The 27,652-nt window shown below is 47.6% G+C and overlaps 1 protein-coding gene across 1 annotated transcript in view; it reads right to left on the bottom strand.

Moving 5' to 3' along the window:
* TEKT5 (tektin 5) overlaps positions 1 to 27,652 on the bottom strand; it is a 905,041-nt gene that overhangs the window by 11,595 nt on the left and 865,794 nt on the right. The window contains exon 6 of the mRNA XM_086939788.1: positions 2,713 to 2,867. Coding sequence (XP_086795914.1) covers positions 2,713 to 2,867 — 155 coding nt within the window. The remainder of the gene's footprint in view (positions 1 to 2,712; positions 2,868 to 27,652) is intronic.

Genomic DNA, 27,652 nt, shown 5'->3' with positions numbered 1-27,652 from the left:
CCTTTGGAACCCAAAGGTGGATGCAAGGTGGGAAGAACCTGCAAGCAGAGGGGACAGAGTCTATGCCACTCAGGAGTGACCAGGAGGCACGGATGATGTATGCCCACCAAGGTCAGAGATGCAGGAGAGGTTGACGGTGCCCTTTGGGTTGCAGCTGTGCAGATCAGGCGACGCTGTAGAAGACCAGGAGCTGTTAACGAGAAGTCCCACATTGGATGTCGAGAGCCAAGGGGTCAGAGTCCGGCAGGGGCACCAACAAGCCTTGGCAGCAGCAAACAAAGTAGTGCAGTTTTGGGACCAACAAGGTCCAAGCGACTCACCACGTCCAGGTAAGTCGGAGCAGGCTCCGAGCAAGCAGGGGAGCCACCTGGAGCCAATGAAGACCCTCAAGAGGACCCACGGGCCGCAAGAGGACCACGAGCAGCTCACCAACGAAGAAGGTCCACAATGCAGAGGAAGCGGTGAGGGCAAAGATCTTGGCTGTAGGAGTTGCTTGACGATGGAGCTTCTTGGAGCCCTGAGATCTCTGGAGGAGAGAGACAACAAGCCTTTGCAACTGCAAGTCGATGCGGTGCACAGGGGTTCTATTCTAGCGGTTCCGACGAGGGATACTGGCCTCAAACTCGGTATGAAAACAGTGCAAGCCCTGAGGGAGTTGCAGAACCACCACCTGTGTTGCTGAGCCTTTAGGAGTCGGTGGGAGCCCAGGATCAGCAGACTGGTCAGCTGTGTTGCAGTGCCTGCAGATGCAGGGGAGTGACTCCTTCACCCCAAGGGAGATTCCTTCTGGTTTCTTGGATGTTCACTGGCCTGGTGAAGGACCTGTATGGAGCACGGGCACAGACATTGCAGAAGTCCAGCAGGACGATGAGACCTGAAACAGCAGGAATCTTTCCAGGTGCAGTCTTGGTTCCCAAAGCAAAGTCCAGCGTAGCCCAGAGGGACCAGATGGTAAAAGTTTAATTGGTATGTAATCTGAATCTTGTCCCATGACTAATCTAGGGACCCATCCACAGGTAAGCCCTTAAGTACCCTTAGGAAAGGGTTGGGACGATGCAGGGGTCCCTCCCAGAGGAGGGCCTGGACAGTTGCATGGCTCGAAAAATCCACTCGCCTGCTCGCATCTGTGAGCCAGATTCAATTAGGGCGAGCTATTTTTAGGTCCTACTCGCCCTTTCTGGCGAGTAGGAAGACAAACTGACTTTTGACCTCAGTCTCTGAAAACAGAGGAAATGTGACAAGATAGAAAGACTTAAAGGCATCTTTATCGCTCACAAAGTGAATAAGCAAGAAAAATGCCTTTAAATCTTGATAACTTGTCTCATTTGCTCCGCTTACAGAAACTGAGGTCAAGTGCATTTCAGTTAGGTTGAGTATTTTATTTTAGGTTACTAGACTTGCAGGTCTAGTGAAAATTAAATGATTTTTTAAGCCCTGAGTTGGGAGGATACTCCCATATCCTGCATCCAGTTTCACACCAGAGCGAGAGCTAACGGCTCCCTGAACTGGTTTGAACTGGAGTATACAAGGAGGGCACCACCAAATGTGCCCTTCAAGCAGTTGCAACGGCACTGCCACAATACACTAAACTCTGTTTGGGAGGTGGTCACACCTCCCAGTGGCAGGATATATATTCTTCTGCCTTCCCCTGCTTGTGCTTAGCTCAGCAGTAGGTGGGCAGAAAAGTGTTTCTAGTCGGCAGCTGCCCTAGCTTGCTGTCCGGTTCCAGAAGAATGGTACCGGGAGCACTGAGGGCATTCTGGACGAGCTTTACAGTGCATGGAATCATACCTCCCACACTGTTTCCAGTGTGGGGCTAAGATTCGGTGTGGGGGTATATTTCCAACATGTTTGATACCAAAAATGACAGGGTTCGTTACAGCCAGTTAAGAGATGGCCATCGCGTAATGACACATGGCCACTCTGTATGTTGTAATGGCAGATGCACTTACAACCCGGGAGAATAGGCTATGAAGGTTGTAGGGGTGCCCCGCTAATGCAGGGGCACCCTCAGACGTAGGACCCAGCACCCTGTCTTCAGGATTGAAAGGCCTGCCTTAGGGGTGTCTTATAGGTTTTAAGTGTAGTGACCTCAGATATAGGGAAACCTATATCTGTCATAAGTGGTGCTAGCCCCAGCTTGCACATGCTGCAGTGGCAGGCCTGTAGTCACAACTTGAGTGGTCTCTCATGGGTGGCATGATACATCCTTCAGCCCATGGAAGACCCCTGATGTACCTATGCCCTGGGTACCTTGTTACCTCATACGAGGGATTTACAAGGGTACACCAGTAGCCAATCTGGAGTGTATTTAAGTACGCACTATGTTTAATTTAGGAAGAAGGCACAGAGACGTGTGTCCTGATTAGCAGGATCCCAGTCAGGCTAGTAGGAAAAACATAATGCCACCAGCAAAAAGTGGGGTTAACCATGCAGAAGGGTCCTACCTTCCTACAATTTATCACCTACAAAATAAAAAGATTTAAAAAAAGATCTAAAAATAGAAGGCTGGTAAGTTCATAACACAGATGGCGCAGCCCAAACGCCCATTATGAAAGAACCACCACTTGTCTGAAAATATACTTTTTAATAACTTTACTCACGAGTTAGACGCCTTCCTAAAGTCAATAGGCATGGGAAAGGTTTCTCAATCTGGACGCCGTCAGTCACATACTGCCTAAGGAACGCATAGTAAACTCGGCATGCACTTACTTAAGCTGGGGAACATCCCGACACAGCTCTACATTTGGACGCTTTGTTCTTTCTTCAAGGCAGGTCTGCGCAACTTTTTTGGGAAGTTCTTTCTCCTTTATTGCTTGCTGCAACATCAGCACTGCATTTTCGGTCTCGCAGGTCTCCTGTAGTGTCTGAAAGGACAGCATGGGTGATTTTAATACTTCTATGTATCTTAATCTACAATTCCAAGCAATGCCTTTGCAATGTTTTCCCCCATTTTACTTAAGTTTGAAACGTTTGGTCGAAATATTATATTAGTTCAAACATAAACATAAAAATTCCGCAACAGCACTTTTTAAAAAAAATTATTAAAAAATGATTAGCTACAAAGGAAAGAAAAACGGAAATGAACCATTCCCCCTGCCTTATGTTGCCTCTGTCTAACAAGATTTTCATAGAATTCTCCTTGCATTTGTCAGAAGCAGGTTGCCTGATCTGTAGGCTACGGGGTTAAGGGTACAAATAAAGGCAAACAAGCATTGGAAATGCAATAGGTCTTGCATTTGTTTGAGTTGGAGCTTTTGGTGTTGTAAAGTAAATGACAATGTATTTTAGCATGAGGCACAAAGAAGGAGAGTTAGAAGTAGAGCATCGTGAGGCACAAGGACAGAGAGTAAGGAGAAGAGCAGTGTGAGGAACAAGGAAGGAGAGTGAGGAGAAGTATGAGGAACAAGGACAGAGTGAGAAGAGCAGCGTAAGGCACAAGAAAGGAGAGTGAAAAGAGCAGTGTGAGGCACCAAGAAGGAGAGTGAGAAGAGCAGAGTGAGGCCTGCGGAAGGAGAGTAAAAAGGGCAGCGTGAGGCACAAGGAAGGAAGTGAAAAAAGCATTATGAGGCACAAGGAAGGGGAATGAAAAGAGCAGCGTAAGGCACAAGGAAGAAGTGTGAGGAGAGAAAGAGCAGCATGAGGAATAAGTCAAGAGAGTGAGGAGAAGAGAAGCGTGAGACACAAGGAAGGAGAGCGAGAAATGCTGCATGAAGCACAAGGAAGGAGAGTGAGGAGGAGAGCAGCATGAGGCATAACGAATGAGAAGAGCATCGTGATGCACAAGGAAGGAGAGTGAGAAGAGCAGTGTGAGACACAAGAAAGGACAGAGAGTCAGAACAGCAGCATGAGGCACAAGGAAGGAGAGTGAGGTGAAGAGAAGCGTGAGGCACAAGGAAGGAGAATGAGAAGAGCAGCGTGAGACACAAGGAAGGAGAGTGAGAAGAGCAGTATGAGGCACAGGGACGGAGAGTGAGAATAGGGGCATGAGGCACAAGGAAGAAGAGTGAGGAAGAGAGCTGCGTGAGGCACAAGAAAGGACAGCGAGAACAGCAGCGTGTGGCACAAGGAAGAAGAGGGAGGGAGAGAAGCATGAGGCACAAGGAAAGAGAGTAAGGAGAAGAGCAGCATGAGGAACAAGGAAGGAGAGTGAGGAGCAGCGTGAGGAACACGGAAAGAGAGTGAGAAGAGCAGAGTGAGGCACAAGGATAGAGAGTGAGGAGAGCAGTGTGAGGTACAAGGAAGGAGAGTGAAAAGAGCAGTGTGAGGCACCAGGAAGGAGAGTGAGAAGAGGAGAGTGAGGCCTGCATAAGGAGAGTAAAAAGAGCAGTGTGAGGCACAAGGAAGGGAGTAAAAAAAGCATTATGAGGCATAAGGAAGGAGAATGAGAAGGGAGAGTGTGATTAATAAGGAAGGAGAATGAAAAGAGCTGCGTGAGGCACAAGGAATAAGTGTGAGGAGTCAAAGAACAGCATGAGGAATAAGTAAAGAGAGTGAGGAGACTAGAAGCGTGAGACACAAGGAAGGAGAGCGAGAAGTGCAGCATGGGGCACAAGGAAGGAGAGTGAGGACGAGAACAGCATGAGGCACAACGAATGAGAAGAGCATTGTGATGCACAAGGAAGGAGAGTGAGAAGAGCAGTGTGAGACACAAGGAAGGAAAGTGAGAAGAGCAGCGTGAGGCACAAGGAAGGAGAGTGAGGAGAAGAGCAGTATGAGGCACAAGTACGGAGAGTGAGAATAGGGGCATGAGGCACAAGGAAGAAGAGGGAGGAGAGCAGCGTGAGGCACAAGAAAGGAGAGTGAGGAGAAGAGCAGTATGAGGCACAAGTACGGAGAGTGAGAATAGGGGCATGAGGCACAAGGAAGAAGAGTGAGGAGAGCAGTGTGAGGCACAAGAAAGGAGAGTGAAGAGGAGAAGAGCAGTCTGAGGTACAAGGAAGGAAAGTAAAGAGGAGAATAGCAGCATGAGGTAGAAGGAAGGACAGTGAGAAGAGCACCGTTAGGCACAAGGAAGGAGAGGGAGGAAGAGAAGCATGAGGCACAAGGACAGAGAGTAAGGAGAAGAGCAGCATGAGAAACAAGGAAGGAGAGAGAGGAGCAGCATGAGGAACAAGGAAAGAAAGTGAGAAGAGCAGAGTGAGGTACAAGGACAGAGAGTGAGAAGAGCAGCTTGAGGTACAAGGACGGAGAGCGAAAAGAGCAGTGTGAGGCACAAGGAAGGGAGTACAAAAAGCATTATGGGGCATAAGGAAGGAGAATGAGAAGAGAAGTGTGATTAATAAGGAGAGTGAAAAGAGCAGTGTGAGGCACAAGGAAGAAGTGTGAGGAGTCAAGGAGCAGCATGAGGAATAAGTAAAGAGAGTGAGGAGAATAGAAGTGTGAGACACAAGGAAGGAGAGCGAGAAGTGCAGCATGTGGCATAAGGAAGGAGAGTGAGGAGGAGAGCAGCATGAGGCACAACAAATGAGAGGAGCATTGTGATGCCCAAGGAAGGAGAGTGAGAAGAGCAGTGTGAGACACAAGAAAGGACAGAGTCAGGACAGCAGCATGAGGCAAAAGGAAGGAGAGTGAGGAGAAGAATAGCGTGAGGCACAAGGAAGGAAAGTTAGAAGAGCAGTGTGAGGCACAAGGAAGGAGAGTGAGGAAAAGAGCAGTATGAGGCACAAGTACGGAGAGTGAGAATAGGGGCATGAGGCACAAGGAAGAAGAGTTAGGAGGAGAGCAGCATGAGGCACAAGAAAGGAGAGTGAAGAGGAGAAGAGCAGTCTGAGGTACAAGGAAGGAAAGTAAAGAGGAGAATAGCAGCATGAGGTAGAAGGAAGGACAGTGAGAAGAGCACCGTTAGGCACAAGGAAGGAGAGGGAGGAAGAGAAGCATGAGGCACAAGGAAGGAGAGGGAGAAGTAGAGCAGCGTTTGGCACAAGGACAGAGAGTAAGGAGAAGAGCAGCATGAGGTACAAGGAAGGAGAGTGAGGAGCAGTGTGAGGAACAAGGAAAGAGAGTGAGAAGATTAGAGTGAGGTACAAGGACAGAAAGTGAGAAAAGCAGCGAGAGGTATAAGGAAGAAGAGTGAAAAGAGCAGTGTGAGGCACCAGGAAGGAGAGTGAGAAGAGCAGAGTGAGGCCTGTGGAAGGAGAGTAAAAAGAGTAGTGTGAGGCACAAGGAAGGGAGTAAAAAAAGCATTATGAGGCATAAGGAAGGAGAATGAGAAGAGAAGTGTGATTAATAAGGAAGCAGAGTGAAAAGGAGTGTGAAGAGTCAAAGAGCAGCATGAGGAATAAGGAAAGAAAGTGAGGAGAAGAGAAGCGTGAGTTACATGGAAGGAGAGCGATAAGTGCAGCATGAGGCACAAGGAAGGAGAGTGAGGTGGAGAGCAGCATGAGGCACAAGGGAGGAGATTGAGAACAGGGGCGCAAGGAGGAGAGCAGCGTGATGCACAAGGAAGGGAAGTGAGAAGAGCAGTGTGAGACACAAAGAAGTACAGAGAGTCAGAACAGCAGCATGAGATTGAGAACAGGGGCACGAGGAGGAGAGCAGAGTGAGGCACAAGGAAGGAGAGTGAAAAGAAGAAGAGCAGCGTGAGGTACAAGGAAAGAGAGTGAAGAGGAGAAGAGCAGCATGAGGCACAAGGAAGGAGAGGGAAGAAGAAAAGCATGAGGCACAAGGTAGGAGAAGAAGAAGTAGAGTGCGGAACAAGGGAAGAGAGTGGGAAGAGCAGAGTGAGGCACAAGGACAGACAGTGAGAAGAGCAGCGCGACGCACAAAGGAGCGTGAAAAGAGCAGTGAGAGGCGCAAGGAAGGAGGGTGAGAAGAGCAAAGTGAGGCTTGCGGAAGGAGAGTAACAAGAGCAATGTGAGGCACAAGAAAGGAAGTGAAATAAGCATAATGAGGCATAAGGAACGAGAGTGAAAAGAGCACCATGCGGCACAAGGAAGAAGTGTGAGGAGTTAAAGAGCAGCGTGAGGAATAAGGAAAGAGAGTGAGGAGAAGAGAAGTGTGAGACACAAGGAAGGACAGCGAGAAGTGCAGCATGAGGCAGAAGGAAGGAGAGTGAGGAGGAGTGCGGCATGAGGTATAAGGAATGAGAGTGAGGAGAATAGCAACATGAGGCACAAGGACAGAGAGCAGGAGAAGAGCAGCGTGAGGCAGCAGGAAGGAGAATGAGAATAGCAGAGTGCAGAGTGTGACAGAAGGAAGCAGAGTGAGTAGAGCAGCTTGAGACACAAGGACGGAGAGTGAGAAGAGCAGCGTGAGGCAGAAGGAAGGAGAGTGATCAGAGCAGTATGATGCAGAAGGAAGGAGAGTGAGGAGAACAGCAGCGTGAGGCACCAGGAAGGCGAGTAAGAACAGTAGCATTGGTCACAGAGCGCTTTATATGAGCACCAGTTGTATAAGTGTTTTCCAAGGTGTGGAAGACTGCATCGACATGAGCTTGATGCAGTCTATGTTTGTGGGAATATCATTTTAATTACCAGTGAACCCTGGCCCGGCAGAGCAGAAAACAGGCCCACAGTCAAAATATGGCTAACACACCGACCAGTCAGAACAGTCCCTGTGGGAGAGCAAAGGAGAAGGCACACAGGGTCCACAGATAAGGAGTAACTAGTTTCACCATTGTTTTTTGACAATATAGTTCAGACGATAAGGAGCTCCAACTGGGAGTCTATGGATAATTCAGATTCAAACACTAGGTCAGTGAACGCACCATATATTTGTCTCTAAAAGGAACAGTACTGAGTGGACAAATAATCTTAGGCTCCTAACAGACACATAATGATCCACCACTGTCTGACTGGAAGCCTCTTATGGAACGGAGAGTACTAGTGGTGGGGGAGGGGGAGGGGGATGGAAGTTGGAAGATACCCCTAATTAATGGTTACATTTAGGGGCTCATTATGATTGCGGATTTTCCGCATCCTCCGGGCCGGCGGAAGCCACCGCCGGCCCGGAGGATGCGGAAAATCCGCAGCGGACCCACCAAAGACCCACCGCCACATTAGGATGGCTGGTGGGTCCTGGTTTCCGTCCGCAGCTTTTCCTCCGCGGTTGGCTTACAACCGCGGAGGAAAAGCACTAATCTGGTGACGGAGTCTCTCAGACACCGTCCGCCAGATTAGTATGTGCCTGCAAACATGCTTTTCCGCGGCGGCTTTTCTGCCATGGAAAAGCATGTGTAACTTTACTGCGGGGGCCCGTTGCGGGCCCCCTAGCTGAAGGGGGGGGTGGGGGTTGCACATGGGGGGTACCTATGGTACACCCCTGCATTTGTATGCAGAAAGCGGCAGGCACCGCGCGGTGCCTGCCTCTTTCTGCATGCAAATGCAATGTGTGCATTTTTAACATTGCCGCGGGTGCAGCTTGAAGCCATACCCGCCGCAATGTTAAAAATAGAGGATGTGACCGCCACCCTGGCGGTCACATCCTAATCGCACAGGAGGGGACTCCGCAGCCCATGCGGACGTCCCCTCCTCCTCAATGATCGCGGACGGACGCAAGTCCGTCCGCGATCATAATCGGCCCCTTGGTTTGGAATATACCCCTAATTAATGAGTAGATTTGAGGAGTGAAAGGGGATGGAACGCCTAGGCAGAATAAAGGGCCATGCTGTTGAGCGTTTTCCACTTTCTGAAGCACAAAATAACGTGGCCTCAGTCCCATCACCCCGGACCTTTCCTCACCATATTATACTCAATTAAGATTGGAAGTAGACATCTTTCAGACCCACAACCTCCGTTTCAGCAACCAATTGCAGAATATCATCATCAAACTGTGTACCACAATTACAGGGTGGTTGAGCAGTATGGCAATACACCACAGCTGTGTAAAGGCTTCTCCATCTAATGAAACATTGGTATATCATAACTATAACTATAACTATATCATAATATATTAATAGTGAGGGCTGCACAAGAACACTAAGTCCCACTTAAAAAAAAGGAGGTTGCTTTACTCATCGAAACACTCTCAAACATTGGAAAGCTCAATCTGTATTTACCTATAGTAAAGATCACACTCTAGTGCAGACTAGATAATTTCAAGGTTACGGTTAAAACACACAGTTAAAGTAAGGGTAGCAATAAGACACATAAAAAAGAAGTTTAAGTCACAAATTCACCATTTCAATTAGCAATGCAATACAAAGTCTCCACCTCCTCTCGGGGTCTGCCCTAAAGATATACCTAAAGAATGTGGAGGCAGGGACGTTTTGCAGGGCATAGGGGCTTGGGCCACCTTTGGGGAGGGGAGGGTGGTTCACAACGGCTCTCTTGAGGCATGGAAGGGGGCCAGTGGCCTTAGACGCAGCACTGGGCAACCGGCAGATCCACTGCACCAGATCCAGGGCATGGCCGATGGCTGGAGCCTCGGAGATTTGAAGTATGCATCACAAACATGAAACTCACTCAGGGCATGAAAGGAGTACGGCTGCGATGTAGGGGCACATACAAACACCAGCCTGTCAAATGCACCAGATCTAGGGGCGTGGCCGATGACCGGAGCCTCACAGGTTTGGCCTGCCCCTGATTGTATGGTGACAGGGCCTTGTTTGGAGGCTCTGCTTTGCTGTATGAAAGGCAGCTTGTACCTCAATGGCACTCCGAATCTCTGACAGAATATCGACGGACATAATATCGACCTACAAAACATCGACGCTGGAATATCGAAGGCAAGTATATCGACACCCTATCTACAACATGGTAAGTACAAAAATATCGAAACCAAAATATAGATGTTAAAAATATCGTAATTAAAAATATTGTTTTATTCTTTAAAAAAAAGTAAAATAAAGTAAATAATACTTATAAATAAAATAAACATATTTAAACATATTTAATAATGTTTAAAATTAATAAATAATATATATTGAATAATAAAACTTTAATTAAAAATAAACATAACATATAATATATACTTACTTAATAATCCATTTTATTGAGGATTTTAATTACTTATAAATTATTAAAATATACTATAAATTACAAAAATAGCTACACACATAAAATAATAACATAAATAAAAATAAACAATTATATTTAATAAATTAAAACAAATAAATATACTTTCAATATTTTTAAACCTAATTAAATACAACATTATCTAAAATAATACAAAAAATATTAAATACATAAATAAATAAAACTACTATTTAAAGTCCAAAAAAAACTACAGTAATGAAAACATTGGATAGCGTAGAATGTAAAATTACTATTCCCACTCCACAGAGTGCAACAGTAGGGAAAGCGTTGGATAGCGTAGGGGTAAAAATTACTATTCCCACTCCAGAGAGTGCAACAGCAGGGAAAGCGTTGGATAGCGTAAGGGTAAAAATTACTATTCCCACTCCAGAGAGTGCAACAATAGGGAAACCGTTGGATAGCGGGTGGGGGAAAATTACTATTCCAACTCCATAGAGTGAAACAGTACGGAAAACGTTGGATAGCCTAGGGGTAAAAATTACTATTCCAACTCCAGAGAGTGCAACAGTAGGGAAAGCGCTGGATAGCGTAGGGGTAAAAATTACTATTATGTTTAAAATTATTAAATAATACAACGTTAATTAAAAATAAACATAGCATATAATATATATGTTACTTAATAATACATTTTATTAATGATTTTAATTACTTATAAATTATTAAAATATACTATAAATTACAAAAATAGCTACACACATAAAATATTAACAAATAAAAATAAACAATTATATTTAATAAATTAAAACAATTAAATATACTTTCAATATTTTTAAACTTAATTAAATACAACATTATCTAAAATAATACAAAAAATATTAAATACATAAATAAATAAAACTACCATTTAAAGTCCAAAAAAAACGACAGTAATGAAAACATTGGATAGCGTAGAATGTAAAATTACTTTTCCCACTCCACAGAGTGCAACAGTAGGGAAAGCGTTGGATAGCGTAGGGGTAAAAATTACTATTCCCACTCCCGAGAGTGCAACAGCAGGGAAAGCGTTGGCTAGCGTAAGGGTAAACATTACTATTCCCACTCAAGAGAGTGCAACAGTAGGGAAAGCGTTGGATAGCGGGTGGGTACAAATTACTATTCCATCTCCATAGAGTGAAACAGTAGGGAAAACGTTGGATAGCGTAGGGGTAAAAATTACTATTCCCACTCCATAGAGAGAAACAGTAGGGAAAACATTGGATAGCGTAGGGGTAAAAATTACTTTTCCCACTCCAGAGAGTGCAACAGTAGGGAAAGCATTGGATAGCGGGTGGGTACAAATTACTATTCCAACTCCATAGAGTGAAACAGTAGGAAAAGCATTGGATAGCGTGGGGGTAAAAATTACTATTCCAACTCCAGAGAGTGCAACAGTAGGGAAAGCGTTGGATAGCGTAGGGGTAAAAATTACTATTCCAACTCCAGAGGGTGCAACAGTAGGGAAAGCGTTGGATAGCGTAGGGGTAAAAATTACTATTCCCACTCTAGAGAGTGCAGCAGTAGGGAAGGCGATGGATAGCGGGTGGGTAAAAATTACTATTCCAACTCCAGAGGGTACAACAGTAGGGAAAGCGTTGGATAGCGTAGGGGTAAAAATTACTATTCTCACTCCAGAAAGTGGAACAGTAGGGAAAGCGTTGGACAGTGTAGAATTTAAATATAACATACTTATAAATAATTTTTATATTTAAAATAATGTATAATTAAATTTTAAAATAAATCTACATCATTTACAAACAATTATTAATTATTCAAAGCAATTACATTTGAATAATTAATTAACAATAAATTAACAACAAATACCAATACATATTCATTAATAAATATTACTCACCAAATAATAAATATTAAACAATAAAATATTTTTCATTACAAAAAAATATTATTTAAAATTAATTCACATGTAAAAATTATTAAACAACAAAATTATTTTTTATACCAAATAATACTTTTTATAAAACATTGATTACCAATTAATTACAAATATTTTCCAATTAATAAAAATAATTACCAATTAAAAATATTAATTGCCAATAATCAAAATAAATTATTAACCAATTAAATAATTAATTACCAATCACAAAAATGATTTCCCAATTACAAACATGAATTACCAATTAAAAAAATGAAATAACAATTAACAACATTAATTACCAATTACAAAAATAAATTATCAATTTAAATAATGAATTGCCAATTAATAATTAATTATAAATAAAATATTTATCCATAACAAAAAAATTATAAATCATTAATTAATTGCAAATAAATTACTTCCCACCCAATTCAACTATAAACCCGCAACCCGCTACAGAAATAAAAACTAAAATTAATTTATAATTCCTAAAAATTACTAAATAATTTACTATATTTAAATTACTTCCCACCCTATTCCCCTATAAACCCACAACCCTCTCCGGTACCAAAACATAAAATTAACTTAAAAATAACATTATTAATATATACTAATAATATACATATAATTAAAAAAAATTTAAATACTTAACAAAAACATATTACACAGACATAATTAAATACATAAAAATAATACAAATATCGATATTAGTAACATCGAAATTAGTTACATCGATATATATGCTATCGATATTACTAACTTCGATATTACTTACATCGATATAAATAAATTCCATATTACTTACCTTAGGGCCGATATTCTGTCCAACGATATTCTTGACATCGAAATTCTGTACCTTCGATATTTCCAACTCGATATTTGTGTAGGTCGACAATTAGGAATCGATACTTAGACTGTGTACCTGGCAATCCTGCCTACAAACATATCATTATGTTATGCAACTGGTGCTTATACAAAGCACCCCAATACCCTTGTGTCTACTTCACGCTATGTAAGTCTACAAAAACAAAAGAAATGCTGGTTCTTTCTAGGATTCGGGAAGCCCGACCTGATCTGGTTCTCTGGGCGGCGGCAAGCGCTTCACTGCGGCTGTCCTGGCCAGAAACAGATGCTCTGAAAACGGAAAGCAGCTGGTCCGCAACAACTTATTGAAAGGGGGAGTGCTCACACCAGTCCTTTCCAGGTCCAGCAGATCTAGGGGCTTGGCCGATGACTGGAGCCTCATAGGCTTGGGTGGCCTCTGATTGTATGGTGACAGGGCCATGCTTGGAGGCTCTGCTTTGCTGTATGAAAGGCAGCTTGTACCTCGATGGCACTCCTGCCTACAAACATATCATTATGTTATGCAACTGGAGCTTATACAAAGCACCCCAATACCCTTGTGTCTACTTAACACTACGTAAGTCTACAAAAACAAAAGAAATGCTGGTTCTTCCGAGGATTCGGGAAGCCCGCCCTGATCTGGTTCTCTGGGTGGCGGCAAACGCTTCACCGCGGCTGTCCTGGCCAGAAACAGATGCTCTGAAAACGGAGAGCTGCTGGTCCGCAACAACTTATTGAAAGGGGGAGTGCTGGGGGCGGGGGGCGTGGCTAACAGCCAAGCAAGATGGCTGCGTAGCTGAAGTGCTCCGGGGACAGTATAGCCCTTCACGTCAATCTGGGATTTTACAAGGCTCCAGCGGCTTGGACCGAGGTCCGGGACAGAGCGGCCATGACCGGAAAAACTCCAGAAAGAAACCGAAGCCGGGAGACGGCAGAAACAGTGCGCGACCAGAGGCGGCCTGCTCAGGGTGTTGAGACCGGGACGTAAAGTAGAAAGAGGCCTGGAGGCAAGGCGTGGGTGAGGTGGAGTGCGGCGAGCAACAGGCCGGTGGCGGAGGACACACGCCGCAAAACTGCGGACAGAACACATTGCGGGGATTCGGCAGCGACCGGTGCTGCGGGCAAAGCAACGAGAAACCTGACACAGATGCGGTGGGGCCCAGAGACAACTTAACGGCGAGAAGATAGAGTCCCGTTGGGCCGCCGTGCGGGCCGATCTGCTGGGACCTAAGGCAAGTGACTTTTGGAAACCTGGCACTGCACTCATACCGCCAGTGAGGAGGTACAATTTGCCGCAACCTCACCCACCACCTCCCCGAATGGTTGGAAATTTGCCTGTGAGGTTCGGAGGGCAACCAGTGGCGACCTGCCCACGCTTGCAGAGACCGGGGCATAGGTGGCCCAAGACCCAAAAAAAAGGCATGGGTATGGCGGAACACGACTAGAGGAAGGCACATCACGGGAGCCCCGAGGCAATCAGTGGAGAAGGGACGGCGGCGTGGGAAAGGATACAGACGCAGTGAGGCCCAGAGTACAACAACCGGGAACCCGAGCCCCGGAGGACTATAGCAATCGCCCACATCAGGGGTACTGAGGCACAAGACTCCCTACGATTACAGGGGTGATCTGTAAGCCGGTGGGAGAGTTAAGGTCCCCCCCTCCACATGAGGGGTGACAATCTGAACGCAAGACGAACCTGTAGGCGGTGCACGTGGTGAGAGCGAGAGAGACAACCCCGGCTGGACGGGTGAAGCCAGCCAAAGAAAGGAACAAGCGCCTAATATAGCGACGAACTAGTGAACACCATAAACTTTGGGACAGTGGCGTGCACGCATCCTTAACCAATTACTTGTTGAGCCGGGGCCAATATAACGCCCGACACACAACAACTTATAAGGACCATAACCAAGAGAGAGACTGCCACTGCATAGTGAGTTGCCCAGCCCACCTTTGTTGGCACCATGTCGGGAAGGGGCGCACGGAATCAAATGACACAAGCCAAGCTAGACAAATATGCCTATGATAAAGGTTCTCAGCCACAGCCAGAGGGGCGCACATACACAGGCAAAGGGGCGAATAGTGAAGGGGCGAAGAAGGTTACACTTGAGGACATTATGAAGGCCTTGTCGAATGTTCAAACCACAGTGGGGACGATCTCCACAGACATCTCCCTGCTACGTGCGAACTTTCACAAAATGCCGGACAGAGTCAAGGAAGTGGAAATAGTCACCAAATCACTAGTGGCGGATACATCAGAGCTACAGACAGCCATTTCCCACCTGGATACGGAAAACAAGCTACTCACAGAGAAACTCGACGACCAAGAAGGACGCTCGCGACAGAACAACGTACGCATTCTCGGTACTCCGGAGAGTGAAGGCGCTCAATCAATGGACCTTTATGTGGAAGAGCTGGTGAAGACAAGACTGCAACCCAAGGGACTCTCCAGCTTCTTTTCGGTGGAAAGAGCCCATAGGGTTCCCGGTGGCAGGCCCAAACCGGGAGCGCCCCAAGACCAGTACTCACCAGACTATTCAATTTTAGAGACAGAGATGTAATCCTGCAGACGACGAGAGTCTCCCCGCCAATACGGATTCATAATTCCACAATGACCTTCTTCCCGGACTACACGGCAGCGGTCTCTCGACGTAGGCTAAGTTTTCTGGAGGTTAAAAAAGCATTGCGAACACAGGAATTGACTTACTCCATGCTATTTCCCGCAAGGCTCAGACTGGTAACTGAAGGAAAGACATGGTTCTTTGAGACGCCAGAAGCGGCACACGATTGGCTCGAAGGTTGGAGGCCAGTGGATAACACCAGTCGTGGGAACAGGACTCACCGCCGCCGAGATGGAGAGAAAGATTCAGGAAGTCAAGCATCAAGACGCCTAGATTCGGAACATTCGCCAGATCTGGAAGCAGAAGTTGATAACCATGGATAACACCAATACTCATATGACTCCCGGTAAATTCAATAAATACATGGACGAACACCGTCGGACCTGCTATGGATACTGGACTAAGGCGGGCCTTGGAGGGCAGGAAGGGCTGCTGCTCCTATTGGACCCTTTACCCCAAACAAGCAAGTAACATGGTTTGGGTTGGGAAGAAGCACTCTGCTAAGTTGGAGTGGCGGGTGGTTGTAAGTCTGTTAGGCAGGGAGGCAGGGAGGGTGGGAGGGACCCAGGGTGAGGAAGTTTGTAGTTTGTTTAATGTTGTTTTATTTTTTGATGGCAATGTTGATAGGGCAGAACACCGATCGAATGGCAGATCCTTAACTGTGACAGTGGGGCACGCATTTACTCATGGCGATAGGTTCACAGGCTGATAGCACCCCGAAAATGTCCCAAGAAACACTGATAACCCCTCTGAAGCCGGTAACGTGGAACGTCCGAGGCCTGGTGGACAGGACCAAGAGGGGTCTGGTACTGCAGGCCCTCAAGTGGCATGGCCCCGCGCTGGCTCTCCTGCAAGAAACACATCTCATAGGGACGATGTGTAAGGCATTGGATAGAGGGGGATATAAAATGGTAATACACTCCGAGTTCTCGTCTGGCTCCAGGGGGACGGGCATCCTGGTGCGGAAAAATTCTCCCTGCTTGGTTCTACAGACCAAGGCAGACGACCAGGGAAGGTTTGCAGCAGTTCAGGGTCAGTGGGAGGGAAGACTCCTTAATGTAGTATCAGTATACGTACCATCCCGCACTTCACAAGTTGGCGCTCTCAGCGCTTAGCGACTTCTTGCTGGCACTGCCGGAGGGGGACCTTATCATTGGAGGAGACTTTAATGCAATGATGGACGCCACTGTCGACAAATACCCGGCTAGGCCACCAACACAAGCGACCTCACATTAACGAAGTTTCACTGACGCAATAGGGCTTATAGATGTATGGAGGCACTCACACCGAACAGAACGACAATACACATACCATTCAACTGTACATAATAGCCTAACTAGATTGGATTACTTTATGATGACTGAGGCCACCCTACATAACATCAAAGGAGTGGAAATTAAACCGAGGGGTATCTCTGATCATTCCCCTGTGCTGTTAACTTTCACTTACTGCCAAAAAACTCGGCGGAGAATATACCCCATTCGGACTAGATACTTACACGTCCCTCATATAAAGAAGGACCTCCGTAAAGTCACAAAGCATTTTTTTCAGGAAAACACTAGTTCGGTTCGCTCACCTTCAATAGTTTGGGAGGCATACAAGACCATACTTAGAGAACACGCAATAGCATCCATCTTGGGGGCATAAGCGGGAGAAGCAGAAGGAACTCTTGGACTTAGAACTGGCACTGCAGGCAGCTGACACACGGCATTCAGCAGATCCTACACCAGAAACGGCACACACACTGCACCTCAGACAGCAACAACATAGGGGTTACTTGCACGAAAGAACGATAGCTAACCTAGCAAGAACAAGACACAAAATCTACGATGTAGGAGACAAAGCTGGGAAACTGCTGGCATGGCTAGACAGGAGAGAGACAAGTTCTAAAGGGATACAGCAGATACGAAATGCAGGAGGACGACTAGTGTCGGACCCAGAGACAATAGTGAACATTTTAGCTGACTATTTTCGTAAAGTATACACACCAACCTCGGACGTAACGGACACAGAGGTAGCAGAGTCTTTACTACAAGTAGAGAAGCCAAGGTTAACTCAGGAGGATACTATAAAACTTGAGGCTGATCTCACGGACGAGGAGTTGCAATTGGCAGTCAGGTCACTGCAGTCTGGCAAGGCACCGGGACCCAATGGGATCCCGGTGGAATGTATAAACAAATGGCAGAAACTGTCTGCCCACATATGAGAGCAATGTACAACAACAGCCTACAGAAGGGCAAACTTCCATTAGACCAAAGAATAGCAACAATAGTGGCAATTCCAAAGCCTGGTAAGCCCGCAACTGAGTGCACTTCATACCGCCCCATATCTTTGCTAAATGCTGATGCCAAAATTCTGGCTGAGCTACTAGCCAATAGATTGATGACATATTTACCACACTTAATACACCCAGATTAGTCAGGCTTCATGCCTAACAGGAACACGGCACTCAACTTCAGGCGATTACATGGCGTGATGGCAAGGGTGCCGTCTTTGTCGGAACCTGCAGTGATTTTGTCTCTAGATGCGAAGATGGCCTTCGATATGGTAGAATGGCGTACCTATTCGCGGTCCTCCCACATCTGGGATTCGGTCCGAAATTTTGCACTTGGGTGCGCCTCTTATACACGTATCCGTTGGCCCATATTACAGCTAACGGACACATGTCAAGTGAGATACCGTTGGCAAGAGGGACGCAGCAGGGCTGCCCCCTATCGCCACTTCTGTTTGCACTGGTGCTGGAACCTCTAGCGACACTGATAAGGAAAGCCCCATTGCTGAAGGGTATTCAATGGCGTGAGGGATGGGAGTATCGCCTCTCTCTCTACGCAGACGATATATTGGTATACCTCACACACCCGGAGCAGTCTATCCATATACTCCTCGCCATCTGCGAAGCCTTCGAGAAGGTGTCAGTATATACGATAAACTGGTCCAAGTCGATCTTATATATATTGCGGGGTCCGGCGCCGCAACTTCCTCCGGACTGCCCCTTGATAGTGGCGAGGGACTCTTTTAAGTACTTAGGTATACATATCACCCCGGATGAAAAGGAATTCTTCTCCAAGAATTTGGTACCCCAATTGGAGAGGTTGCGAAGAGACGTGATGCACTGGGCGACTCTGCCCCTCACTCTCCTGGGTAGAGCGGCACTGTACAAAATGATGGCCCTATCCCGGTTCCTTTACGCCCTTGACAATACACCGTTTCCAGTTCCACCCAGGTACTTTACACAGATAGCTGCACAGGGATCACTACTTCTCTGGGGCAGCTGCCCAGCCCGCATAGCGTGGGCAAAGCTACATAAAATTTGGTACGATGGCGGAATAGCACTTCCGGACGTGAAACTATATTATTGGGCAGTGCACCTCAAGGTCGTTAATCAGTGGTTACACGCACAGCGGATAGAGCTCAACTAGGAACTCATAAGATGCTCACAATCCTATACGACAAGGGACTAGCACTGAAACTACTAGGCCCTACAAAGCATACGGCCTCAATATGGCACATGGCGTTGGCACGGCTGAGATGGAGAGGGGTTATTACTAAACTTACCCCGCTGTGGGACACCAAAAAACTAGAACAGCTGAGAAACAGCAAGGGGTTTGACCAATGGGATAATATTGGTATTTCCACGGTCGCAGATCTATGGGACAAGGGGACAGTAGTTCCTTTCGCCCAACTCCAACAACAATATGAATTGGGCCCGACTGAGACCTACAGGTATACGCAAATACGGTATGCATTGCTCACAGCAATCACACCTGGCACCGATGTCCCTGAGGCCTCCCCATTAGAAGACCGGCTACTGACTGACCATATGCAAAAGCGCGCCACGTTCTTCACATACAGGAAGCTGATTAACAACTTGCCAGACCCGACAGTCTCACTAAGGGACAAATGGGTGACAGATGTGGGCGACGTAGAAGACCTGAATTGGCAAGAAGCCCTGGCATCACCCAAAGAGGTGGGAATCCCTGCAAGGCTGCAGTTAGTGCAGCTTAAAATCCTACATAGGGGATATTACACCAGAACCATGTTATTTAAAATATCAAGGGCACAACACCCATACTGCATAAGGGGGTGCAGAGAGGAGGGATCTTTCATACACACAATATAGAAATGTTCAGCGGTAGCGGACTATTGGCGACAAGTACTAAGAACAATATCACAGGTGATGGAGGTGTCGTTACTGCCAGAGCCACGCAGATGTTTACTCAACATATGGGAACTCAATGATCTCACGCGCCATGGTCAAACGTGGGTCATGATGGGGCTCATGGTGGCAAAAAGGAATACTGCACAGAAAGGGGGTGCAGTGGACTTACCATCACTAGAGATTTGGTCCAGAGATATGGATCTCATTATGGTAATGGAAAGGACAGTGCACACAACTCGGAAAAGCCCCCGGAAGTGGACTAAAATCTGGGCGGCTTGGAACACCTACAGAGGGAATATTTGTGACCCGATAACAGAATTGGAATTGGATAGCTCAGATGAAGATTTGAGGGTAGAAGGGTATAGGAGGGAATGGACTGCCGAAAAACGTTCCTCTGGTAAATACTGATTATTCTTGTTTGATAATGGTAATGATCTCAGGAATGTGTCACCTTACTATATTGCTCATACTTTACTTATGTATCATCATTGCCGATGTGTTGACTGAATAAAAACTTTTTTAAAAAAAGAAAGGGGGAGTGCTCACACCAGTCCTTTCCAGGTCCAGCAGATCTAGGGGTGTGGCCGATGACTGGAGCCTCACAAGCTTGGCCGGCCCCTGATTGTATGGTGACAGGGAAGCACTAGGAGGCTCTGCTTTGCTGTATAAAAGGCAGCGGGTGCCTTTGACGGCTCTCCTACCTAGAAATGTAACAGTGTGGAATAAGTCCGCCCGCCACCCTAGCGGTGCTGGGACCAGCCGCCAATGGTGTGGCGGTTCCACACCGGCGATTAGGATGTCACCGCCACGGTGGCAGTGGCATCCTCCATTCCCAGCATTGTGGCGGGCGGTGTTCACAGCACCGCCCGCCACACTGCTGGGAATGCACTGTGTGCATTGTCATGCACAAGGTGACAGGCACCGCAAGGTGCCTGCCACCATGTCCATGACAATGCAGGGGGGTACCATAGGTACCCCCCGCCCATACCCCGGGGGCCTGCAACAGGCCCCCAAAAGCAAAATCAGCATTCCCTTGCCACGGAAAGGCTGCTTCGTGCTCTCATGTTAATATGGATGGTGGTGTCTAGCAGACACAGCCACCATATATAGTCCCTTTTCCGCCCGGTTGTCTGGTCGACCTGCAGAAAACTGGCGGACTGTTCCCCGCCATACTAATATGGTGGGGGGAAATGGGTGGCGGGAGGGGTAGAATGTAGGGTTGATCGACACCACCATGCGGGCGGTGGCGATCCGCCATACATCCTAATAGACCCCAATGTGTTCTGCAACTGGTTTTTATGTAAAGCGCCCCAATACACCTGAGTCTACTTTGAGCTAAATAAAGCTGCTAAAAAACGCATTTTGGTTCTGCCGAGGATTGGCGAAGACCAGCCCGATCTGGTTCTTTGGACAGTGCATAAAAAAACCCCATAAAAGTAGGCGCCGGGGTAAATATGAAGCATGGCGCACCTGAACCTTTTATGCCTGTGCAAAAAAGATGAGAGGGGCGCCGTGCTAAAACATGATGCGTGGCACCCAAGTCCCAATTTTAAACAAGTAGTCCCCAACAGGAACACATAACAACTACAGTGTAAGGAAACTGTAGTTGGCCGGTGCTCCTCAACTCAAAAAACAGAATTGAAGTATCAGGAGCCCACCTGTTAGGAGCCAGGAAATGTAAGCAATGGAAGAGAGACCCAACCGAAGCAGAAGGCAGCAGAAGGTGGGATTATATTCTGTGTGGAATGATTGCAACAAGCCTTGCAGGCAGCGCATGTGTGCTGATGCTCAACCTAAAAATGTAAAATTAACAAAGAAATTCTATTCTATGTCAGGACCCGGAGGCGAGGGTTAGGCTTGTCTCTCTCTTCACTTTACTACAGGTAAAACACTCAAGGAGCCATTTCAGAAGACCATAAAAAAACTACATTAGCCATGAAAACTATGGAACAACATTAACAGAGCTCCTCCAATCATGTCACAGTCTCTTGTATAATGTCCAGCGCAGCTCTTCTCGCTCCCTCTTTCTTTGCTGCTCCAGCAGCAAAGAGGATAAGTGTTTTTTCTAGAGTCCTTTATTGTTTTCTATTTGCAAGCACCATGGGAGATTTCCACTCGGCGGCCTCCCTTGTTGACTGTATTATATGTAATTATCGCTGCGGGAGCCCTCGCTCGAACGCAGCAGTTTGATTTAGAAGTTCGCAGAACACGGTTTGACCTTCCGACCAGCAGACGGCCTGCATACACTGAATTACACACGCTGCATGTCCCCTCCCCCCAAGCAGCCGGAACACGTCAGTTTCTCTCACTGACATTGACATATTGTTCTGGCTGCAGCTCCATACACAGGGGAAGGTTTTATTACCGCTCCAGCGGGAGAATTTGTTTGGCTTTGTTTGTACGCGAGTTGACAGATTTCTGTAAAGAGATTCTCCACTCGCATTTGACAGTTTTAAAGCAAGCCAGGGCCTGAAGTGATAACACCCTACGGGGTAAGGAGACTCTATCAAGGGACACCCCAGGCACTTATCTACCCCACAGATTTTCAGGGGGGCAGTCCCACATTGATTTATTGGCTTTCCAAGTACTACTACCTCAGGTTTCGGTGGGAAATATTTCGCTCAGCTAGTCGGACCCCATGGAGTATGAGGAAATTGGGGATTATATGGAGAAGGAGGAAGTTACCTACCTCCCCATAGATTATCAATTTTGTGAGGTGATGGAAGCATCCATCTTCAGGGCTGTGACGCAGGTGGTAGCCCTGCTGGAGAAGAGATTGGCGGCACTCCATGCACAGTGCCAGCAAAACCTCAAAGGGAGGGAAGGTTCCAATGGGCCCCTGGCCCCCCTACCTCCTGGGCAGGAGTCTAATCCACCTAGTGTATCACCCCAGAGTGTGGAGAAGCACAAGCGCACAGATGACCCTGCGGTTGATTTAGACACTTTCTCTCACCTTAAGAAGGCCTTTCTAGATGCCCAACCGATCTTAGATGCCCAGACACCAGGTCCCTCTGGGGTAATCCCGCTCACACTGCCACAAGTGGACCTAGGGGAAGGGGATGACTAACCCAACACTTCGGATGGGGTTGGGGATGGTTCTAGACCATGGCGCCCGACGGCCAGCATCCTGAAAGGGTCAGACGTCCCTGCCGACACCAGTTTCACCTCACATGGGGATTTGTTGAACCAAGATGATCTTCTACACCCTAGATCCGTGGAATGGTGTCCTGCCCACAAAATGGCGGCCTACATGGCCAGTCGACTTAGGGAGCCCCTAGATAAGGAGGTGAAGGGTTGTCTTAAGGCAGTGTCATTGGCCCGCCTTGGACCTTGGAGGGGAAAGTGGCCACCACACCGGAAATAGACCCCAAAATGGCCACTTTTCCCGCCAAGTTTGTCCGTGACCGCAAAAAAGGCATTGACCATTCCTGGCGTTTATGCCAGGATAAACTCCTGGATGTCGCCAGCCCCCTGGCAAAGATCATGGATATGGCGGAGGACGCCAAGGCCCCCGGCTCCCTCATATCTCCATATTTACTTTCCAACTGGCTTCAACGAGCCATCATATTTCTAGGGAACACACACTGTGTGATCTCTACAGAGCGGTGCAGATCACTCCTCATTAAAATTGATCCCAAATTGAGAGATCTCTCTACATCAGAGGCAGGGACAATAGCCCAAGGGAATTTGTCCGCAGACCCATTTAGATAATTTTTAACCCTGTGTTTTTGCCGCAGCCGGTCGAGGTAGGGGGCGCTCGTCCGGCTGTCCTTTACGGGCAGCCTCCAAAGGTGGCAACTCAAGACATGGCCAATGGCAAGATACCAGCAAATTTGGCAATTTCTTCCAAACCAAGTCCTACCCCTCTTATCGTGGAGGCAGGGGAGGCCAAAGAGGCAACCTCAACAATAATCAAGGTGAGAGTACAAAACCCAGCGGGTATTTCTATTGGGGGGGCGGTTGGACCTTTTTCAATCAAATTGGGGAAAGCTGTCCTCAGATGCATGGGTACTGCAGACGGCGGGGGTTTCCACATTGAGTTTTATGGAACCCCGACTCAACCCCACCCGCCCACTCCTTTGACCTTTCCACCTGAGCAGAGGGCACTGGTGAGCCAGGAAATAGACAGCCTATTACAGAAAGCGGCAATAGTTAGGTCAGAGATTCACCCCGTGGCTTCATCAGCAATATTTTCCTAGTGGAAAAGAGGGATGTCGGACAACTAAAGGTCATCAACCTCAAAGATTTCAACACTTGGCTACTCTATCGTCATTTCAAAATGGAGGGTATTCACCTCCTGCGAGACCTACTCCAGATATCCGATTGGATGGTGCGTAGAACACGGTTTGGCCTTCCGACCAGCAGACGGCCTGCATACACTGAATTACACACGCTGCATGTCCCCTCCCCCCGAGCAGCCGGAACACGTCAGTTTCTCTCACTGACATTGACATATTGTTCTGGCTGCAGCTCCATACACAGGGGAAGGTTTTATTACCGCTCCAGCGGGAGAATTTGTTTGGCTTTGTTTGTACGCGAGTTGGCAGATTTCTGTAAACAGATTCTCCACTCGCATTTGACAGTTTTAAAGCAAGCCAGGGCCTGAAGTGATAACACCCTACGGGGTAAGGAGACTCTATCAAGGGACACCCCAGGCACTTATCTACCCCACAGATTTTCAGGGGGGCTGTCCCACATTGATTTATTGGCTTTCCAAGTACTACTACCTCAGGTTTCGGTGGGAAATATTTCGCTCAGCTAGTCGGACCCCATGGAGTATGAGGAAACTGGGGATTATATGGAGAAGGAGGAAGTTACCTACCTCCCCATAGATTATCAATTTTGTGAGGTGATGGAAGCATCCATCTTCAGGGCTGTGACGCAGGTGGTAGCCCTGCTGGAGAAGAGATTGGCGGCACTCCATGCACAGTGCCAGCAAAACCTCAAAGGGAGGGAAGGTTCCAATGGGCCCCTGGCCCCCCTACCTCCTGGGCAGGAGTCTAATCCACCTAGTGTATCACCCCAGAGTGTGGAGAAGCACAAGCGCACAGATGACCCTGCAGTTGATTTAGACACTTTCTCTCACCTTAAGAAGGCCTTTCTAGATGCCCAACCGATCTTAGATGCCCAGACACCAGGTCCCTCTGGGGTAATCCCGCTCACACTGCCACAAGTGGACCTAGGGGAAGGGGATGACTAACCCAACACTTCGGATGGGGTTGGGGATGGTTCTAGACCATGGCGCCCGACGGCCAGCATCCTGAAAGGGTCAGACGTCCCTGCCGACACCAGTTTCACCTCACATGGGGATTTGTTGAACCAAGATGATCTTCTACACCCTAGATCCGTGGAATGGTGTCCTGCCCACAAAATGGCGGCCTACATGGCCAGTCGACTTAGGGAGCCCCTAGATAAGGAGGTGAAGGGTTGTCTTAAGGCAGTGTCATTGGCCCGCCTTGGACCTTGGAGGGGAAAGTGGCCACCACACCGGAAATAGACCCCAAAATGGCCACTTTTCCCGCCAAGTTTGTCCGTGACCGCAAAAAAGGCATTGACCATTCCTGGCGTTTATGCCAGGATAAACTCCTGGATGTCGCCAGCCCCCTGGCAAAGATCATGGATATGGCGGAGGACGCCAAGGCCCCCGGCTCCCTCATATCTCCATATTTACTTTCCAACTGGCTTCAACGAGCCATCATATTTCTAGGGAACACACACTGTGTGATCTCTACAGAGCGGTGCAGATCACTCCTCATTAAAATTGATCCCAAATTGAGAGATCTCTCTACATCAGAGGCAGGGACAATAGCCCAAGGGAATTTGTCCGCAGACCCATTTAGATAATTTTTAACCCTGTGTTTTTGCCGCAGCCGGTCGAGGTAGGGGGCGCTCGTCCGGCTGTCCTTTACGGGCAGCCTCCAAAGGTGGCAACTCAAGACATGGCCAATGGCAAGATACCAGCAAATTTGGCAATTTCTTCCAAACCAAGTCCTACCCCTCTTATCGTGGAGGCAGGGGAGGCCAAAGAGGCAACCTCAACAATAATCAAGGTGAGAGTACAAAACCCAGCGGGTATTTCTATTGGGGGGGCGGTTGGACCTTTTTCAATCAAATTGGGGAAAGCTGTCCTCAGATGCATGGGTACTGCAGACGGCGGGGGTTTCCACATTGAGTTTTATGGAACCCCGACTCAACCCCACCCGCCCACTCCTTTGACCTTTCCACCTGAGCAGAGGGCACTGGTGAGCCAGGAAATAGACAGCCTATTACAGAAAGCGGCAATAGTTAGGTCAGAGATTCACCCCGTGGCTTCATCAGCAATATTTTCCTAGTGGAAAAGAGGGATGTCGGACAACTAAAGGTCATCAACCTCAAAGATTTCAACACTTGGCTACTCTATCGTCATTTCAAAATGGAGGGTATTCACCTCCTGCGAGACCTACTCCAGATATCCGATTGGATGGTGCGTAGAACACGGTTTGGCCTTCCGACCAGCAGACGGCCTGCATACACTGAATTACACACGCTGCATGTCCCCTCCCCCCGAGCAGCCGGAACACGTCAGTTTCTCTCACTGACATTGACATATTGTTCTGGCTGCAGCTCCATACACAGGGGAAGGTTTTATTACCGCTCCAGCGGGAGAATTTGTTTGGCTTTGTTTGTACGCGAGTTGGCAGATTTCTGTAAACAGATTCTCCACTCGCATTTGACAGTTTTAAAGCAAGCCAGGGCCTGAAGTGATAACACCCTACGGGGTAAGGAGACTCTATCAAGGGACACCCCAGGCACTTATCTACCCCACAGATTTTCAGGGGGGCTGTCCCACATTGATTTATTGGCTTTCCAAGTACTACTACCTCAGGTTTCGGTGGGAAATATTTCGCTCAGCTAGTCGGACCCCATGGAGTATGAGGAAACTGGGGATTATATGGAGAAGGAGGAAGTTACCTACCTCCCCATAGATTATCAATTTTGTGAGGTGATGGAAGCATCCATCTTCAGGGCTGTGACGCAGGTGGTAGCCCTGCTGGAGAAGAGATTGGCGGCACTCCATGCACAGTGCCAGCAAAACCTCAAAGGGAGGGAAGGTTCCAATGGGCCCCTGGCCCCCCTACCTCCTGGGCAGGAGTCTAATCCACCTAGTGTATCACCCCAGAGTGTGGAGAAGCACAAGCGCACAGATGACCCTGCAGTTGATTTAGACACTTTCTCTCACCTTAAGAAGGCCTTTCTAGATGCCCAACCGATCTTAGATGCCCAGACACCAGGTCCCTCTGGGGTAATCCCGCTCACACTGCCACAAGTGGACCTAGGGGAAGGGGATGACTAACCCAACACTTCGGATGGGGTTGGGGATGGTTCTAGACCATGGCGCCCGACGGCCAGCATCCTGAAAGGGTCAGACGTCCCTGCCGACACCAGTTTCACCTCACATGGGGATTTGTTGAACCAAGATGATCTTCTACACCCTAGATCCGTGGAATGGTGTCCTGCCCACAAAATGGCGGCCTACATGGCCAGTCGACTTAGGGAGCCCCTAGATAAGGAGGTGAAGGGTTGTCTTAAGGCAGTGTCATTGGCCCGCCTTGGACCTTGGAGGGGAAAGTGGCCACCACACCGGAAATAGACCCCAAAATGGCCACTTTTCCCGCCAAGTTTGTCCGTGACCCCAAAAAAGGCATTGACCATTCCTGGCGTTTATGCCAGGATAAACTCCTGGATGTCGCCAGCCCCCTGGCAAAGATCATGGATATGGCGGAGGACGCCAAGGCCCCCGGCTCCCTCATATCTCCATATTTACTTTCCAACTGGCTTCAACGAGCCATCATATTTCTAGGGAACACACACTGTGTGATCTCTACAGAGCGGTGCAGATCACTCCTCATTAAAATTGATCCCAAATTGAGAGATCTCTCTACATCAGAGGCAGGGACAATAGCCCAAGGGAATTTGTCCGCAGACCCATTTAGATAATTTTTAACCCTGTGTTTTTGCCGCAGCCGGTCAAGGTAGGGGGCGCTCGTCCGGCTGTCCTTTACGGGCAGCCTCCAAAGGTAGCAACTCAAGACATGGCCAATGGCAAGATACCAGCAAATTTGGCAAGTTCTTCCAAACCAAGTCCTACCCCTCTTGTCGTGGAGGCAGGGGAGGCCAAAGAAGCAACCTCAACAATAATCAAGGTGAGAGTACAAAACCCAGC

The sequence above is a fragment of the Lissotriton vulgaris genome, chromosome 10 (genome assembly GCF_964263255.1).
Source record: "Lissotriton vulgaris chromosome 10, aLisVul1.2, whole genome shotgun sequence".
Classification (NCBI taxonomy): domain Eukaryota; kingdom Metazoa; phylum Chordata; class Amphibia; order Caudata; family Salamandridae; genus Lissotriton; species Lissotriton vulgaris.
The sequence above is the reverse complement of the archived record's forward strand: the minus strand, read 5'-3'. Positions and strand labels throughout refer to the sequence as shown.